This window comes from Mobula birostris, chromosome 14 (assembly GCF_030028105.1).
Source record: "Mobula birostris isolate sMobBir1 chromosome 14, sMobBir1.hap1, whole genome shotgun sequence".
Classification (NCBI taxonomy): Eukaryota; Metazoa; Chordata; class Chondrichthyes; order Myliobatiformes; family Myliobatidae; genus Mobula; species Mobula birostris.
In genome coordinates this window covers 11056534-11074513 of record NC_092383.1, presented here as the reverse complement: position 1 = coordinate 11074513, position 17980 = coordinate 11056534, and the positions used below count along the sequence as shown (strand labels likewise).

Genomic DNA, 17980 nt, shown 5'->3' with positions numbered 1-17980 from the left:
ACAACCTAAGAATGTGCTGGGGCAGCCTGCAAATGGCGCCACACATTCTGGCGCCAACATAGCATGCCTACAATGCTTGAGAGAGCCACACAAGCAGCAACAACAACACCAACAATAAAACAAGTCCTTTTTCTCCCTCCCCTCCAGACCCAAGGCTTCAGCTATCAGCCTTGACCAAAACTCGCTATCTTTGGCCATCAACCTTTGGGCTTTGATCTTCAGTATCACCTCAGGACTTGCTGATGATGGAACCCAAACTCCAGACTCACTGACCTATGGAGTCTCCGGCCCTCGTGCCTCCTGCCCGCACTGGTCTCCCATCCCGGGATCTGTCAACCTGGGGGGACCTTGCCGACCTTGGGGAACATTAGCCCTTTGTCCACGGTGCTTGCCAGCTTGACATCCATCCACGGATGTCCTTCATCACAAGCTGATCTTAGAAAGCAGATTGCAGAGGCCTAGACTCCAACCTAACTGCTAACTCCCCCACATCACTGTCCCTAAACACTAACTTGACCCCTAACTCCGCACTCTGTTCCCAAAATCATCCCTACTAGCTAAAAAACAACTACCTGTGCCACAACCGCACCAGAGACCACAGCTCGGCACCATCTTGGCGTTTCAATGATAGCAAAAATTAGCAATTAGAATATTTCTCTGAGGTACTGGGATATATTGGTAGCATAATTTCCTAGGAAGAAGAGTGATGTACCCCACAGATTCACCAAAGGATCACAGAATAGTTATAGGTTAAATGGAAGCCATTGGGCCCATCAAATTATATTGGGTGTTAATTAAGCAATCTGTTCAGTTCGTACTTTATGGTGAGAAGGCGGGGGAGTGGGACGAAATGGGAGAATGAATCAGCTCATGATAAAATGGCGGAGCAGACTCGATGGGCTGAATGGCCGACTTCTGCTCCTTTGTCTTATGGCCTTTCTCTCTAACTCTGTAACTGCCCTCTCAAGTACCTGCACAAATTCTCTTTAGAATTGAATCTGATTCTCTTTTTTTCACTTTTTGGTTACTGGGTTCCTATACGTAACCATTCCCTGAACTAGAATGTATTTCTTTGTTCTCTCCTTGTACCTTTGCTCAGCATTTTAAATCTACGCCACCTGCTCCTTGAATCCTCCACTAATAAGATAAGCGGCTGCTGGTGGTGATGCCGAGGATCGAGGCCCAGGGATCGAATCAGAAGACCGGCAGTCGTGGCCTTCTGGCTGGAGCTCCAAGTGTGCGAATCCCTGTGAGTCTGCTGGGGCAGTCAAAGGCCCAACACCTGCGTGTTCCAGTCCAAATCTGAGGCTGGACACTAAAGCAGATGGCTTGGAGTTAGAAGAATATGCATGGTCGGGGTGGGAAGGAGGAATGAGGCTTGCTTTGCGACTGTTGTTTTGTTGCTTGTTGTGTTCTGTGTTGTTCTGCTGAACATTGTGGGCATGCGGGCACTGGAATGTGTGGCGACATGCAGACTTTCCCCAGCACACCCTCAGGTGTGTTGGTTGTTAATGCAAGAATCTCTCACTAGCTCTTCTTTCAGTTAGTCCTGATGACGGGTCTCAGCCCGCAAACGTCAACTGTACCTCTTCCTAGAGATGCTGCCTGGCCTGCTGCGTTCACCAGCAATTTTTATGTGTGTTGCTTGAAATTCCAGCAACTGCAGATTTCCTTGTGTTTGCATTTTTAAACTCATTTCACTGTATGTTTCCGTGTACACATGGTAAATGAACCTTAAATCTACTCTCTTTTAACCCCACACAAGCCAAGATCTTCCACCGCTCCCCAGCAAGTCTCCCCTCAGCTATGATTACTGCCAGAGCAACCCCTGCTGCCCTAGTTTGACCGTGTAGCTGAACAGAGGATCACAAGAAACCGGGAGCAGCTGTATATCCCAACCCCTCAAACATGTCTTGCCATTTAATATAATGCTAGCTGATTTACCTCATGATTCAACTTCTCTTCTGTGCCAATGCCGCAAACTAACTGAAAAATCTACCTCTCAAATACCTCTAGTGATCTCGCCACCTCAATCTTCTCAAGTAGAGAATTTCAGAGACTCACAGCCTTCTGTGGCCTCTTATGTTCTTACTATGATCCCACATTTGAGAGTTTCCCATTAGAATCAGAATCAGGTTTAATATCACTGAAATTTGCTGTTTTTTGGAAGCAGTATACAGTAATGCAATTCATAATCTTTTTAAAAACTATAAATTACAATAAGAAACAGAGGATTCTGGGTAATTGGGCCATCAGTTAATCAGGGCAACGACTTAGCTGGACCAACTCTTAAAGAACAAAAACTAATTGAGAAAGTAGCCAGGATTCCCTTTGATTATTTGGGACAAAGTGCACTTAATTGAGACAGGAGGCCGTTGCCAAAGTTTCTAACTAGCCATCAGTTGCGCGTGCACTTGTGTGGCCGTTAAACACTACACAGTTTTTAAATAGCATTGTTGCCTGTGTTTATGTTCAAACAACAGTCATTTTTGTTACTGACTGTTGCAAGAAATAGCAGTCAGACAATTCTGAACGGTTTTGCTCTGTGCAGTTTCAATTATTCAAGCTTGGAGATGCCAGAAACAGGTGACAGTGAATACCACTACTTTAAAGAGTTAGAAACTACTAAGATTTTGAAGGTATCTACAATCATCCTGAATGTTATCACGAATATGAAGATTTGGAGGATGCAATTGTCAAAAGCACTGTATGAAGGCAGTCCATTATCTGTACTAAGTGTCTGCACTGATTTTGTTCATTTACAATTCATCAAAGAAATCGGCAGTGTGCACTGGATGAAATCATCTGTCGACAGCTATTAGAAACTACAGTTTTATAGGACTGTGGTAGTATTGCTACTGTTTTAATTTGTTCCGTATTTCATTTAAAACACAATTTGTTACTCAGTTAAACAGCAGTTTGTCTTTTTTCATACATTTCAACTATTTCCAAGAAACTTTGACTAATTGGGGCTACTGTTTAATTGGACCAAACTGAATTGCTTCTGATGTGTTCCAATTTACTGGAATCCACCGTATATATAAAAAGTAAATTCAGTAATTTGTGCAAAAAGAGAGCAAAAACAAAATAATGAGGTAGTGTTCATAGGTTCAATGCCCGTTCAGAAATCTGATGGCAAAGGGGAAGAAGCTGTTCCTGAGTCATTGAGTGTGTGTCTTCAGCCTCCTGTGCCTCCTGCTGGATGGTAAAAGAGCATGTCCTGGATGACAAGGGTCCTTAATGATGGATGCTGTGTTCCTGAGGCATGGCCTTTCGAAGGTGTCCTTGACGCTGGAGAGGCCAGAGCCCACGATGGAGCTGGCTGAGTTTACAACTTTCTGCAGCTTTTTCTGAACCTGTGCAGTGGCCGTTCCATACCAGACAGTGATGCAACCAGTTCGAAAGCTCTCCACGGTACATCTATAGAAATCTGCGAGACTCCTAAAAATCCTAATGAAATATAGCTGCACATGCCTTCTTTGTAATTGCATCAATATGTTGGACCTAGGATAGAACTTCAGAGATGTTGACACCCAGGAACTTGAAACTATTCACCCTTTCCACCGCTGACCCTCAATGAAGATTCATGTGTGTTTCCCTGGCTTCCCCTTCCTGAAATCTACAAACAATTCCTTGTTCATACTGACACTGAGTGCAAGGTTGGTGTTGCAACACCACTCTACCAGCTGACCCGTCTCACTCCTGTATGCCTCCTCATCACCACCTGAAATGCTGCCAACAATAATTGTGTGTCATCCGCAAATTTATAGATGGTGCTTGAGCTGTTCCTAGACACACAGTCGTGGGTGTAGGGAGAGTAGAGTTGTGGGCAAAGCATGCATCCTTGAGGTGTGCCAGTGTCGACTGTCAGCAAGGAGATGTTCTTTCTGATCGCACTTATTGCAGTCTCCCAGTGAGGAAGTCAAGGATCTAGTTGCAGAGGGAGGTACAGAGGCCTAGGTATTGGAGCTTCTTGATTAGTACTGAGGGTTTAATTGTGTTGAATGCTGATCTGTAATCAATAAACAGCAGCCTTTCTTGCGATTGTCCAGGGAATCCGAGGCTGACTGGAGAGGGGTGAGATGGCATCTGCTGTAGCCTTTGTGACAATAGGCAAATTGTAGCGGGTCTAGGTTCTTGCTTCGGCAGGAGTTGATTCTGGCCTGACCAACCTCTCAAAGCACTTGATCACAGTAGATGTGAATGCAGTGGATGTGGGTGATAGTTGTTGCGACAGTTCACCCAGCTCTTCTTGGGCACTGGAACGATTGTTGTCCATTTGAAGCAGGTGGGAATCTCTTACTGCAGCAGTGAGAGATTGAAGATGTTCTTGAACATTCCTGCCAGTTGTTTGGCACAGGTTTTCAATTCCCTTCCAGGTACACTATCAGGGCTCGACGCCTTGCGAGGGTTCAAACGCTTGAAAGATGTTCTGACGTCGGCCTTCAAGACAAAGATCAGAGGGTCACCAGATGCTAGAGGGATTTGCACAGGCGTAGTTTTATGCCTCATTTCAAAGTCAATAAGCAGCATTGAGCTGACCTTGGAGTGAAGCGTCACAGTTATTCATGATGTTGGGTTTCGCCTTGTAGGAAGTAACGGTCTGCAAACCCTGTCAGAGCTGGCGTGCATCTGATTCTGTCACTAATATTAATTTGGAATTGGGTTTGTTTTTGCCTTAAAATTGCCCTCCATCGGTTGTTGCGCTGTTTCATGCCTGCTAATCACAGTGCTCAGCTCCTACAGTACCTGCCTGACATTGGCCTGAGGTGGAATGTACCAGGATGATGGCACATAAAATGGATGACATTCTTGCATCATTGAGGTATTTCGATGTCCACCCTGCCATACTCCTTTAAGAGATGTCTCAATATGATTCCTCTCATTCTACCAAAGTTCAGACTCCTAGTGATAGGATAATTCTCTCATCCCAGTAGCCAAGTAGTCCTCTTATGCACCGACTCCAATGCCAGTACATCTTATACAAAGGAATTTAGAGGGCTGACCTCATTGAAACCTCTGGACTGCTGAAAGGCCTTGATGGAGTGGATGTGGAGAGGATGTTTCCAAAAGCGGGGGAGTCTAAGACCAGAGGACACAGCCTCAAGGAGGGGTGTCCTTTTAGAGCGGAGATGAGGAGGAACTTCTTTAGCCAGAAAGAGGTGATTCTGTGGAATCCGTTGCCACAGGAGGATGTGGAGGCCAAGCCATTGGGTATATTTAAGGCAGAGATTAATAGATTCCTGATTAGTCAGGGCATAAAGGGATACGGAGAGAAGGCAGGAGATTGAGGCTGAGAGGGGAAATGGATCAGCCATGATGAAATGGTGGACCAGATGCGATGGGCCAAATGGCCTAATTCTGCTCCTGTATTTAATGGTCTGATGGGACTAAAACTGCTCAGTATTCCCAATCCAATCTCACCAATACCCTGACCAGTTGTAACAATGCCTCTCTATTTTTAAACTTCAACTCATTAACAATAAATGCAAATGTGCCATTTGCCTTCTTAATCATTTGCAGCGTGATATTACTAATCTTTTGTGCTTCATGTACAATAAAATCCAGAGCCCTCTGTACTGCTCTCATCTGCAATCTCTCTCTGAGTAACAGTATGACTTTTCATACCTTCTCTCAAAATGTGCAACCTCACGCTTCCCTTCATTAAGATCCATTTGCCAAGATTTTCCCCACTCCTGCAACTAATCCATACCCTGCTGCAATGTCCAAATATCCTCGTCCCACTTTTCTGGAACTAAATAAGATTAAGATTAGCTCTCAACACACATCAAAGTTGCTGGTGAACGCAGCAGGCCAGGCAGCACCTGTAGAAAGAGGTGCAGTCAACGTTTCAGGCCGAGACCCTTCGTCAGGACTAACTGAAGGAAGAGTGAGTAAGGGATTAAGATTAGCTCTGTTTGTCATATGTACATCGAAACATCAAAACATATGTGAGGGGTACGGTTCGGGCAAATGCAAGCAAGCTCTTTCTGCTGAGGTCTGGTGAGGCTAGAAGCAGAGATCAAAGATTATGAGTGTGAAACACCCCGGTTTCCTTAGCTACGTAAGGCTAGGGAAAACCACCTCCGGCCCCGCCAAACTCGTGAGATTGAGGTGCGCCTGATCCCAGCCCAAACCCGGTTTGTGTGGCTGCTGTGTCGTTTGTTACCTTGTTACAGATTAGTGCCACAAAATATCAGACAGCACACTGCATACGAGCAAAGGAATTACATTTATGAATCTTAACTGAAGGGTTAGTAAAGAACAACAAAAAGGGCTCATTCTAATTAAACGGTCAAATGTACACAAGTTGGAGCTCATCTTGCGTTGGACCCTTGGTCAACGTGAAAACCCTTTGAATGTTGCTCGCAATCCATCTTGAACAAACAGGTCTCCCACCGGATAGTATGCTACGACCAGTTCTCCCCAGCGTCTTCTCTCTTCATCTCCTCTCGAACAAAAAAAAACCCCAGACCCAACCTTATTGTCCCTCACCAAGAAAACCCCACGCTAATTGGATGGCACACATTCCACATCATCCCTTATCTTCAACAATAACCCAAACAGGCTGAAAGCAGAACAAGCAGCTCTTACAGAGCTGCTAAGTGGAATACCTACAGCATAACAGTAAAGATGTGAACCAGGGAATTACAAGTGAAAGGTGGAAAACTTACGGGGAACATGAGAGAAAATATCTTCACTCAGAGAGTGGTGAAAATATGGAGCGAGCTGCCACCGGAAGTGATGGATGCTGGTTTGATTTCAACACTTCAGAGAAGTTTGGATAACTCGATGGATGGGAGGGGAATGGAGGGTTACATCCCTGGTGCAGGTGAATGGGACTAGACAGAATAATAGTTTGGCATAGACTAGATGGGTCAGAGGGCCTGTTTCTACACTGTTGTGTTCTGTTGCAATCAGGGTCACATGAAACCAAGGGAGCATGTTGTATGAGCAGCTGGTGCACATCACAAGTCCTGCTTATGCACCCACTGATGCCAGACAGACAATCTCTGAAGAGTATTGATAATGGCTGGGGTCCCTGTCTTATAAAGACACTGTTCAAGAAGAAGGCAATGACAAATCAGTTCTGTCAAAAAATTGGCAAGAACAATCATGGTCATGGATAAGAACATGATCACCCACATCATACAACATGGCACATAACGATGTCATACGATATGGCACATAATGATGATGTCATACAACACGGCACTTGATGATGATGATGAACGTTTGATGACTATGACTTTATAAAGCAAACTGTGCTTTGTATCAAATTGAATCAGCAAGAAATGTCGCCACACTTCTGGCGCCAACATAACATGGCTAGAACTCACTAACCATAACCATAGTTATGGTTGGATCACCTTGGGAGCCGAGAGGAGAAGTCGGGGCTTGGGCTGAGGAGATTCAGTACCTGTACTACTAGCCTGGGAGTGAGGTTGGATCACTCTGGGTGTCAAGCTAGTTTGAAGACTTTGGAGCGGCTTTGGGCTGGGCGGCGAAATCTGGGCCTGGAGTGAGTCGCTGGGCACCGCAGTCAATGCCCAAAACATTTTGCTGCAGCTGGGTCCGAGTGTGAGGTACGATTTGCTGTTTAGATGATTTAAATACTGGCCCAGATCAAAGGCGAGAGCTGATTTCACTCCCTCTCCATGATGTTCACTCCTCTCTTCAGGGTGCCGGAACTTTTTGCTGTTCTGCTGTTTGGTCAATTTAAACACCGGCCCAGATAGACTATAAAGACAGGATATTGGGATCCGAGCCGTAATGTATGGATCTATTTCTTCTGGAGCAATGACCAACCCCCCGCCCCCCCGCCACCCTGCTTAGCACCACATACTGACCTGTTGTTTGTGCATGCAGTATTGTCCATGTATGCACATTGTTCTGTCTCTCTCATTGCAATATGAGTACACCAGCTGGAGTCATCTCCCATATTCGTGCTTTCAGTTAATAGATATATAGTTGTGCACAGACACGACAAATTGGCAAAAAGTATGAACCTGAATGTCAGAAAATATCATGGACTGCACTGATAGTCACGGGACAAAACAGCGAGAATTGAACAGCACGAGAAAGCCAAAGGACCCCTGAGCAACAATGAAAGATGCACTGCATTTAAAGTGAAGATAACGTGGCGATGGCTTCAGTCAGGAAAGGTGACGAATTTGGTAGCACTAATGAAGGCTGGGAGTCGTATAGCGAGAGGGTTGAACTGTATTGTATTGCAAACAACTCAGAGGAGCAAAAGAAAGCCCCTAAGCTTCCTAGCCTAATGGGCCCAAGAACACACAGTCTCTTACGCAACCTAGTAACCCTGAAAAGTCAGCAAGCAAAGCATTCGACAAAATTGTTACAATTTTGCAAAATCGCTTGAGCCCCAAACCGCTGGTAATAGCTGAGTGATTTAGATTTTACAAAAGAAACAAGTCAAAAGATGAAACTATTTACAATACATTGCAGAACTGTGCAAACTTTCCCAGTACTGTGACGTTAGAGATGGACTTTCTGGTGCATTAAAGGACAGGCTTGTATGTGGCATGCATAGCCAAAGCACTCAAACAAGGTTACTGTTCTTAACAGACCTAACCTTAGAATGGGCATTGACCATTGCAATGTCATTAGAGACTGCAGCAGAGGATGCAGCAGAACTACAGAAAAGGAGATTAGGATGTGAGATGCACAAAATGTCCCTGAATGGTACAAAAAGCCAAAGATGTTATTGATGTGGCAAATCCTCCCTTGATACATGTGACTGTTGGCTCAAAGAAAAAGTCTGCAGAAAGTGTCACACAAAGTACCTGTTCCTTTGCTGTATTGTGCGATGTTCTGTTCTATTGATGCAGTAACAAGTGTGGTTGGCTACTGGTTAAGTTATGAACCAGTAAACACAAGTCCGGACATCCAGTTGGAGGCATGAGTTCGAATACTACTACAAGAATTTGTGGCCTCCCATTGGATGAAAAGGGGATGTCCAGAATATTGAAGCACTCCATCATGGGCACTAGCCTCCCCAGCATCCAGAACACCTTCAAAAGGCAATGCCTCAAAAAGACAGCATCCATCATTAAGGGCCCCCATCACCCAGGCCATGCCTCTTCTCATCAAGGAGGTACAGATGCCTGAAAACACACACTCAATGTTTCAGGAGCAGTTTCTTCCCCTCTGCCATCAGATTTCTGAATGGGCATTGAACCCACCCATGAGCACCACCTCACTATTTTTCCCCTTTCTTCCTGCACTACATATCTAATTTAATTGTAATATATATACTTCATTTTGTAACGTACAGGTTTTATTATTATCTATTGCAATTTACTGCTGCCGCAAAGCCACAAATTTCACCACATATGCCAGTGATATTAAACCTGTTTCTGATTCTGAAGAATTAGTAAAGGTCTTTTCAAGTAACATTAATCTATCATTAGTAATGGTCACCTGGAACATACCATCTGGTTCACTAATGACGTCTGAGGATAAAAAGCTGATATATGATCGCTTTCTCCTGAGCCCGCACCTATGCTGACTATCACCTGAAATGGTTTTCACAGCCACCACATTCGGGGCAATAAACCATGGCAAGGACAGTGATGCCCTAATCCTGGGATTCAGTTTAAAACAATTGTAACAAGCCAATTGGTTGATGCATCTGATTAATAATAATATTAATAACTTTATTTGTAGAGCACTTTTCATTTAGATGATGTAGCTCAAACTGCTTTGCAATGGGATAAAAGTAAAAACATGAAAATAAAAGACAAAAAGATGTTAGTTAAAAGCAAGATTAAATAAATCGGGTTTGAGCCGATGTTTAAAAGTGCCAACTGAGTCAGCGTCCCTTATAGTTTTAGGTATTGAATTCCACAGTTTAGGAGCATAGTTCAAAAAAGCTGACTTGTCAATTATCTTTTGAGGGAGGTTGTTTAAATTTAACAGAGCAGCAGAAGACCTGAGAGCGCGAGCAGGATTATAAAACAAAAAAAGATTCTGCGGTATACTCCAGTCCCAGACCATTAAGAGCTTTAACAAGAAGTAAGAGAATGTCAAAATCAATTCTAAAAGATACAGGAAGCCATTGCAGAGTAGCTAGCACGGGAGTGATATGTTCATTCATCCTGGTTTTGGTTAAAAGTCTTTTAGCGAGGTTCTGAATGAGTTGAAGTATGTCAATAGATTGCGTTGGAAGGTCAGTAAAAAGTGCAGTGCACTAACCTAGTCTATTCAATATAAAGGTGTGAATTAGTTTTTTAGCACCACTACATGGCAGAAACGAATATGCCTTTGCAATATTTTGTAATGCTGCTCAGGTCACTTCCTTCTTGTGGGGTTTAAAATTCAAATCAGAATCAAAGATAACACCCAAGCTAGGTACTTCAATTCTAAAAGATACAGGAAGCCAATGTAGAATAGCTAGTACAAAGTAGTAAAAACTCCAATAATCTGGCATTTGATTGTACAGAGATTCCGAGGGTCTGGTATCCATCTCACTCATTTATTCAGAAGATGATCCGAATACAGCTAGGACAGAATCGGAGTGCAGCCAGTGTGGGGGTCATGACCATGGGGCAGGTGTGTGGCTGGAACCAGGTTTGGGGTTGAGAAGGCCCAGGGGTCAGGGCCTGTTTGTGGCCAGAACCGAGGTCGGGAATGCTTGTATATTTCCTGCTGCCTTTAACCTCACTGAATTCATAGCAAAATGTATTACTCTTAAGAAAAGTAAAAGTAGATATTAATTAAAGTATCACTCAAAAGCCCAGGAAATCTTATTATCTGAAATTACTTCTAAAAGTACCAAATTATCAGAATTTCACTGTCCATTTAACTATGTGAACTATAGAATAGCTTGCAGCTGTACAAAACTTAGGTGAGGCTGCACTTGGAGTGTGGTCATCCCACTATAGGAAGGATGTTGAGGCTTTGGAAAAGGTGCAGAAGGGCTTTACCAGGATGCTGCCTGGATCACAGGGTATAAGCTATAGAGAGAGGTTGGACAAACTTAGGTTCTTTTCTCTGGATTGAGGGGAGAGCTGACAGAAGAATATGAGATTGTGAGGGACATAGATACAGTAGGCAATCAGAATCTCTTCCCAGGGAAGAAATGTATATTTAAATATAAAGGGGAAATATAAAGGAGACGTGAGGAACAAGTTATCTTATACAGATAGTGGTTGGTGCCTGGAACAAGCTATCAGAGGTAATGGTGGAAGCAGATACAACAGTGGCATTTAAGAGGCTGTTAGAGGGACACACAAATATGGGGGAAATGGGGGTATATGGATGACGTGCAGGCAGAAGAGGTTTAGTTTAATTTGACATTGTATTTTGGTGCAGACATGGTGGCTGAAGTTCCTGTTGCTGTGCTGGATTGTTTGATGTCCCAGGTGTTTAATATGTGCCCTCCATCCTTCTGCGTTTCAAAGAGAACACAGGTGCTCTGAACCTTAGTGTATTTCATCTTCCCTTTGACACCTTTACCCAAGTAAATTTAGAGTTCACCTTGAAATCTTCTACTGGCACCACAAACCGTTGGGAGAGCGACTTCCAGATTTGTACCACCCTGTGCACCACATGCCTTCCAGAATTCACTCCTCAATGATCCTGATACTCTAGCTCTGGTTCCAATGCCAGTCTGCAGGAGGAAGGGCACAACAGCACCGGGAAGGAGCAGGGTGTTGCTCGGGCTAGAGTTAGAGTTAGGAGGAGAAAGTGTCCGGCTGGGGTTGCAATAAGGGAGTCCAGGGTGAAGTAATTTCTATAAGGTCTAAAGAGGATACACAGAAAGGGCATATTTCACTTTGGAGAGAAGGCTGCTAACAGGGTCAATGATTTAAGATTATTTGTGAAAAAGTTGGAGAGGAAATGAGAAAACTAAATTGTGCCACTTATTCCTGCTGGTGTTTTGGTACTCACGGCAAAGAGGAGTTGTCAAGGCAGAAACCTTCACCACGTTTATAGAACATGGAACAGTATAGCACAGTACAGGCCCTTCAGCCCATGATGCGCTAGCCTACATAAATCTACTCCACGATCAATCTAACGCCTCCCTTCTATTTAGCCAATAACCAGTTTAAACAGAATCTGGATGAACAATGAGGAGCCACAGACTTTGAGTCTTTGGACCAATAGCAGGGAAGTCCAATTACAGGTTTCTTCTGTAAACCTCTCTGTTTCTACAGGCAGAAGGAAGAGCTTCTCTGTATCCGCCCGTCAAATCCCTGAATCTTGAATAACCTTCTAAACTCAGCAATAAAAAAATTTTGGTGTTATCTTCCCTCAGGGTTTGATCCTTTGAGGCCTGGTGTCGATCCATGGATCTGTGTTCTGCCCCATTTCAAAGTCAGCACGTTGTTGAGGTTCACTGCCTCAAGTAGAACATAGTTGCAGCCAACTCAGTTGGACTTCTAGCAGTAATTGTGGACCCTACGGTGGTCCAGGTAGAGACAAGGTGGGGATTTCAGTGGTCCAGATGAAGACTGCAGTAGCCCCGGCTGACCAAGCCGTAGTCCAGCTGACCCTGCAGTCGTCCAAGTGGAGACTGAGGTAGTCCAGATGGAGACTTCAGTGGTCCAAGAGGATCCTACAGTAGTCCAGATGACTCTATAATTCAAGTGGACCAGGTGACAATGCAATAGCCTAGGTATAACCCCCAGTAGTCCAGGTGGCCCGGCAGTAGTCCAGGTGACATTGCGGTAGACCAGGTGACAATGCAGTAGTCCAGGTGACCATGCAGACTCCAGGTGACCATGCCGAGCCCAGGTGAAAAACTAAGCTGCATGACCTAGATAGGCTGAAGGGCATTTTTCTGCGCTGCACTCCATGGCTTAAAGGAGTTTGAGGGTAAGGGGATGCTGATTGAGGAATTATGAGGAGTATGGACAAGGTAGATAGTAAGAAAGTTTTATCTAGCGACCTGTTTGTTTATTTAGGGATACAGCCTGCAACAGAGCCACACCATACAGCAACCCACCTATTTAGCCCGAGCCTAATCGCAGGACAATTTCCAATGATCAATCAACCTATCAACCAGTACATCTTTGTACTGTAGAAGGGAATCAAAGCACTCAGAGGAAACTCAGGTGATTCACAGGGAGAATGTACAAACTCCTTACAGACGGCGCTGGAATTGACCTCTGAACTCCAACGTGTAATAGCGTCACCAAACTGCTACTCTACCGTGGCACCCTTTTTGCCTAGCACAGGGGTTCCCAACCTTTTTAAATGCCATGAACCAATACCATGAAGCAAAGGGTCCGTGGACCCCATGTTGGAAACCCCTGCCCGAGCAGGAGCTTGTAAAAGCCGGAGGTTTAGAGTGAATCTGAAGAAGAATGCTTTTCACCTAGAGAGTGGAAGAAATCTGGAATGTTTCAGATAGCTGAGGCAGAAAATGTCACAACATGTAAGAAGTATCGAAATGAACATTTAAATCGCCAAGGCATACTTAGCTATAAACCAAATGGCGGCAAATAGGATTATTACAGACAGACGATCCACATAGACAGGTCGGGTCACAGGGCCCGTTTCCTGTGGTATGTGACTCGATGGCTCTTTCAGCTTAAGTGTCAAAGAGAACTTGCGCCCAGAAGCTGCTGTCTCGGGTGTGACTGAGCACTACTGACCGAGCCTCAATGAACAAAAATAGCACAGGTGATCTAAAAAATCCTCATGCATTATTTGAAAGCAGCTGCAGAAATAGAAGGTGAAGATAGTTGCTCAGATTTACGAAGTTATCACCCTGGATAACGGACGAGTCAGTCAATATTAAGCAACTGAGCGATATGGAAATGTAGCTCAAGGGCCATTTGCTATTGCTGTCAATGACTTACTTCTTACGGGCAATTTCATGCAGACCTTTGAAGCATTCAGGTTCTCCAGGAGCCTGGCACAGAGCCGTAATTCCGTTAAATGCAGCGTCTCCAGGAAGGTGGATGAAAATTAAACTGCTGTGCAGACCCTGCAGATAAATTTTAAACGGCACAGGTTCCTCATGCCTAGTGTGAGATAGATTTAAGGTGAGAGGAAAGATTTAAAAGGCAGCTGTGGGGCATCTTCTTCTTGCAGGGGGCTGTCAATGTAGATCACTGCAGCACAGAACAGGCCCTTTGGCCCACGATGTTGTGCCGACCTTTTAACCTACTCTAAGCTCAATCTAACACTTCCCACTCCACTTGTCTATTGTCTATGCGCCTATCTCTGAGCTTCTTACATGCCCCTAATGTATCTGCCTCTACCACTACCCTGGCAGGGAATTCTACTCTCTGTGTAAAAACCTTACCACTGACAATCCCGCCCCCCCCCCATATCTTTAATATGAAATGAGCTGCCAGAGAAGGTAGTTGAGGCTGGCACAGTAACATTTAAAAGACTCTAGGGTAGGTCCATGGATGGAAAGGTCTATGGGCCAAATGCGGGCAGATAGCGTGAGCTTAGATGCGCATCTTTGTCAACGCGGACGAGTTGGGCCAAAAGGCCTGTTGCCATGCTGATGTATGACTCAGTGACTGTGCGTCTTTCACAGAGTTAGGGAAGAGGGAGAGGGTCGGCAAGAGAAGGAATAGCAGAAAAAGAATGGACTTGGACAGATACAAAGAGGGGGAAAGGAGCAGAAGAGTAAAACAGAAAGGCACTGATAGTTAACAAGAGATAGAGGGAGAGAGAGAGACCAACAGAAAGAGAGAGAGAGAAATAAACCAACAGAGGTGAAGACTGAGAAAGAAAGACCAACAGAGATAGAGATACAGAGATTGAGAGACCAACAGAGAGTCAACAGAGAGTGAGAGACTGACAGAGAGAGAAAGGGACCAACAGAGAGAAAGATAGACCTACAGAGAGAGCAACAGAGAAAAAGAGTGAGACCACTAGAGAGTACGAGAGAGAGAGAGAGAGAGAGAACAAAAGAGACCACAGAGAGAAAGGGTCCAACAGAGAAGGTCGAACAGAGAGAGAGAAAAAGATAGCCCAACAGAGACAGCAAGGCCAACCGAGAGACAGAGAAAGAAAGAGTAAGAGACCAACAGAGAGAAAGAGAGCGCCAGAGACCAACAGAAAGAGAGAGCGAAAGATCAACAGAGAGAGAGTGTTGCAGATAAACAGGCACATTACCATCCTGAATTTAAAGTTAGTCTATCTCCATAACATGAACACATTATTCAGTTCTTCTCCAAAGAAGCAATTATGAGCTGCAAAAAATGCAAACAGAAAGCAAAATGGTTCTAAACGATGAGACACAATCCCTGGGACCATACTTTGTAACTGATTGATAACAGTTATGTAAGAGTCCCCAGCAACCACTGTATGTTTCCATAGAAACAGCAATCTATCATGCTTTGGCTAACGATTATCCCAATTCTTTGTTCCAAAATGATTGTTTCCTCGTGTTTGCATGTAACTGTACATGTGTCGTGCCCCTCCACACGCAAGAATTGCATCATATACAGAGCCAAAATAACAGAATCGCATTACCCGAACTGGGTGAATGAAATCAGTTTACCCTTCCCTTTCACTGCAGTAGGATACTGGGGACGAAATAAGGCTAAATAAGCTTGCAAAATAAAATTGCAATGAATTTGATATTGAGGAGTGATTGCTATATTAAAGCTGTCATTTAAACAAGTTGCTTACATATAACTCGATCAGAAGCTTATCAGACTCTGAATTATAACACCAGCTAATAACAGGATTTAGCTATCCATATTAACATATGAAATTCTTATACACGCCAATCTTTTTCAACATCTCAAGTGCGAAAACATTATTACCTGATTTCACTTCTAAAAAAACACTCAGTCTGATCATTGCAAATTCGCAAGTGCTGAACACATTTTACAAAACCATATTTTCTGTGAACCGTCGCTGAGAGATAATCTTCCGTCTCATTTCGGTACAGTTTCGTGCGTAAGATCTCAAAGTCCCATATCAACTTTTTAAAAAATACAAGATAACAACAATGAGGCTTGATGTTAAGACGAATTGTCTTGAGATATTTAGTCTCCCAGGTACTTAATTCGCCTTACCAGATAAGCCCCGACTGTCCCCTGTGCCAGCATTAGCGCGCACTCCGAGATCAGGAAGATTTTGATGTTGGAAAAGCAAGATTTCTTCTCGCCTTTTTGGACATTGCTGGCGCCACTACTCCGCAGTTGTCCACTCTGCATCCTCCTATGTTTGTCTCAGGCGCTTTCCCCCTTAGACAGACACAGAAATAGAGAGAGAGAGAGAGAGAGTCCGGATCCTTCTCAATCACCCCGCTCCAATATCCTGCTCATCTCTGGTGTCCTTCCATTGTCACCTCATTCGGGACCCTCCTCCTCTCCAGCGCACAGGACAGCCTCCTCTCCTCACCCCCTCCCCGCGTCTACGGGGCAGGAAAGAGGCATGCTAATTCTGCGAGCTGCGGACCTTGGATACTGCCGGCATCTCCTGGCCAGGAACCGGGAGGCCGTCAGCGGCTGCCCGCTTCCACCGGTCTCCTTAATCCTCCCCTGCCTGCCACTCAACCGCTTCATCTACCAGGAAGGGCGGAGTGGGGGGAACAATTATGCAGCCGAGCGCGCATTCACCTGTAACACGCCGCCCGCAGTTCACACTCTGTGACGGGGGGGGGGGGGGGTTCATTTTAGTTCTGGATTTGCATATAAAGGAGGGAAGGGGGGTGCCACATCCTGCTGTCCGCCACAGTGAGGGAGAAAAGACGGCCAGCGAGTCTAGTTAAAACTGGAAAACGCCTTGTCATTTTCCTCTGATTATGCTGGATATTAGCCTGAGATTACCCTAACACGGCAATCTCCAAGTACCCATCTTTTATACCATGCACTGTTACTTCGATGTAATGCAGGTAGCTATTCATCCACTTTAACACCTAAATAGAATGGATTTGATTTTTAAACATTTTTTTGTCAATAGCCAATAAATGGCTTCATTCAAAATTGTTTTGGAAAATTCTTCCCATTGTAAAGTTGACGGTAGCCCAGTCTGTTTCAAGTATGCCACATGCTGCCGGAAGCTGCATCCGGCTGTGACCGTGTTCAACCTTTACGGGTTACTCTTTGGTGTAATGTCTTTAAGTGAATTCATAGCGCAACCGAGAAACTTGCAGCCCAACCAATTCTTTGCAACACCAGCTCACCAAATCCATAAGGAATAGGTTCATTCTGCACTGCGTAACACGAGACCTACTTTGCCCCGTACGCAAAAATGACCATCCTTTGCAAACCACGGTGATTGAAATTTTTAAAAAGGAACAGTTGTTGTTTAGATTTTTTTTTGAAAATTGTAATTCACAACTTGATTGCATTATGTTTGATCGTTTATTCTAACAGCTGTTAATAAGTATTAGATATTACCAACACAGCATCTTCAAGTTGTGCTCTCAAGATCAGTATCAAGGTTGTTTAACGTAATTTCCAATACGCAAATAGAAGGAAGAACGAAATAATACAGCACAAAAAAGCACCATAAGATAAATAACACAATAATTAATAATAACCATAAATATAAATACATAAGATAGCTTATCTCGTACTGTAGATTGATTGTATGTCCATACAGGTGATGCCGGGAACAGGAGTGTCTGTGCTTAAGGTGACTCTCAGAAGAAATGATAAAGTAGTCGTGTTGGTGGGGGTGTTTGGTGGGGTTGGGTTAGTGGGTAGAGTTTTTAATCAGTCTTACTTTTTGGTGAAGGTAACAGTACGAGTCTGCTGGTCCTGGCATGATTGCTACGTAGTCTTCTCCCTGATCGGAATGGAACAAACAGTCCACGAGCAGGATGGGTGCGAGCCCTCAAGGTATTGCTCACCTTATTCCTCCATCTTTCCATATATGTCCTCGATCTGTCTTGAACAGTTCAACTGTTGTATTTGCGTAGCCAGAATTAAATGTAATAGTGGGGGGTGAGGGGAGGGCGGTCAGTGTGTAACATTCAAGGAATATTTAGATTCAATTCTTCCAATGAATATAAGTTTGCTAAAAAGCA

The 17980-nt window shown here is 44.2% G+C and overlaps 1 protein-coding gene across 1 annotated transcript in view; it reads right to left on the bottom strand.

Moving 5' to 3' along the window:
- Positions 1-16476, bottom strand: part of LOC140209438 (solute carrier organic anion transporter family member 3A1-like) — a 235540-nt gene extending 219064 nt beyond the window's left edge. The window contains exon 1 of the mRNA XM_072277690.1: positions 16020-16476. Within this exon, the coding sequence (XP_072133791.1) occupies positions 16020-16160 (141 nt within the window). The 5' untranslated portion in view covers positions 16161-16476. The remainder of the gene's footprint in view (positions 1-16019) is intronic.
- Between the last annotated feature and the right edge of the window lie 1504 nt (positions 16477-17980).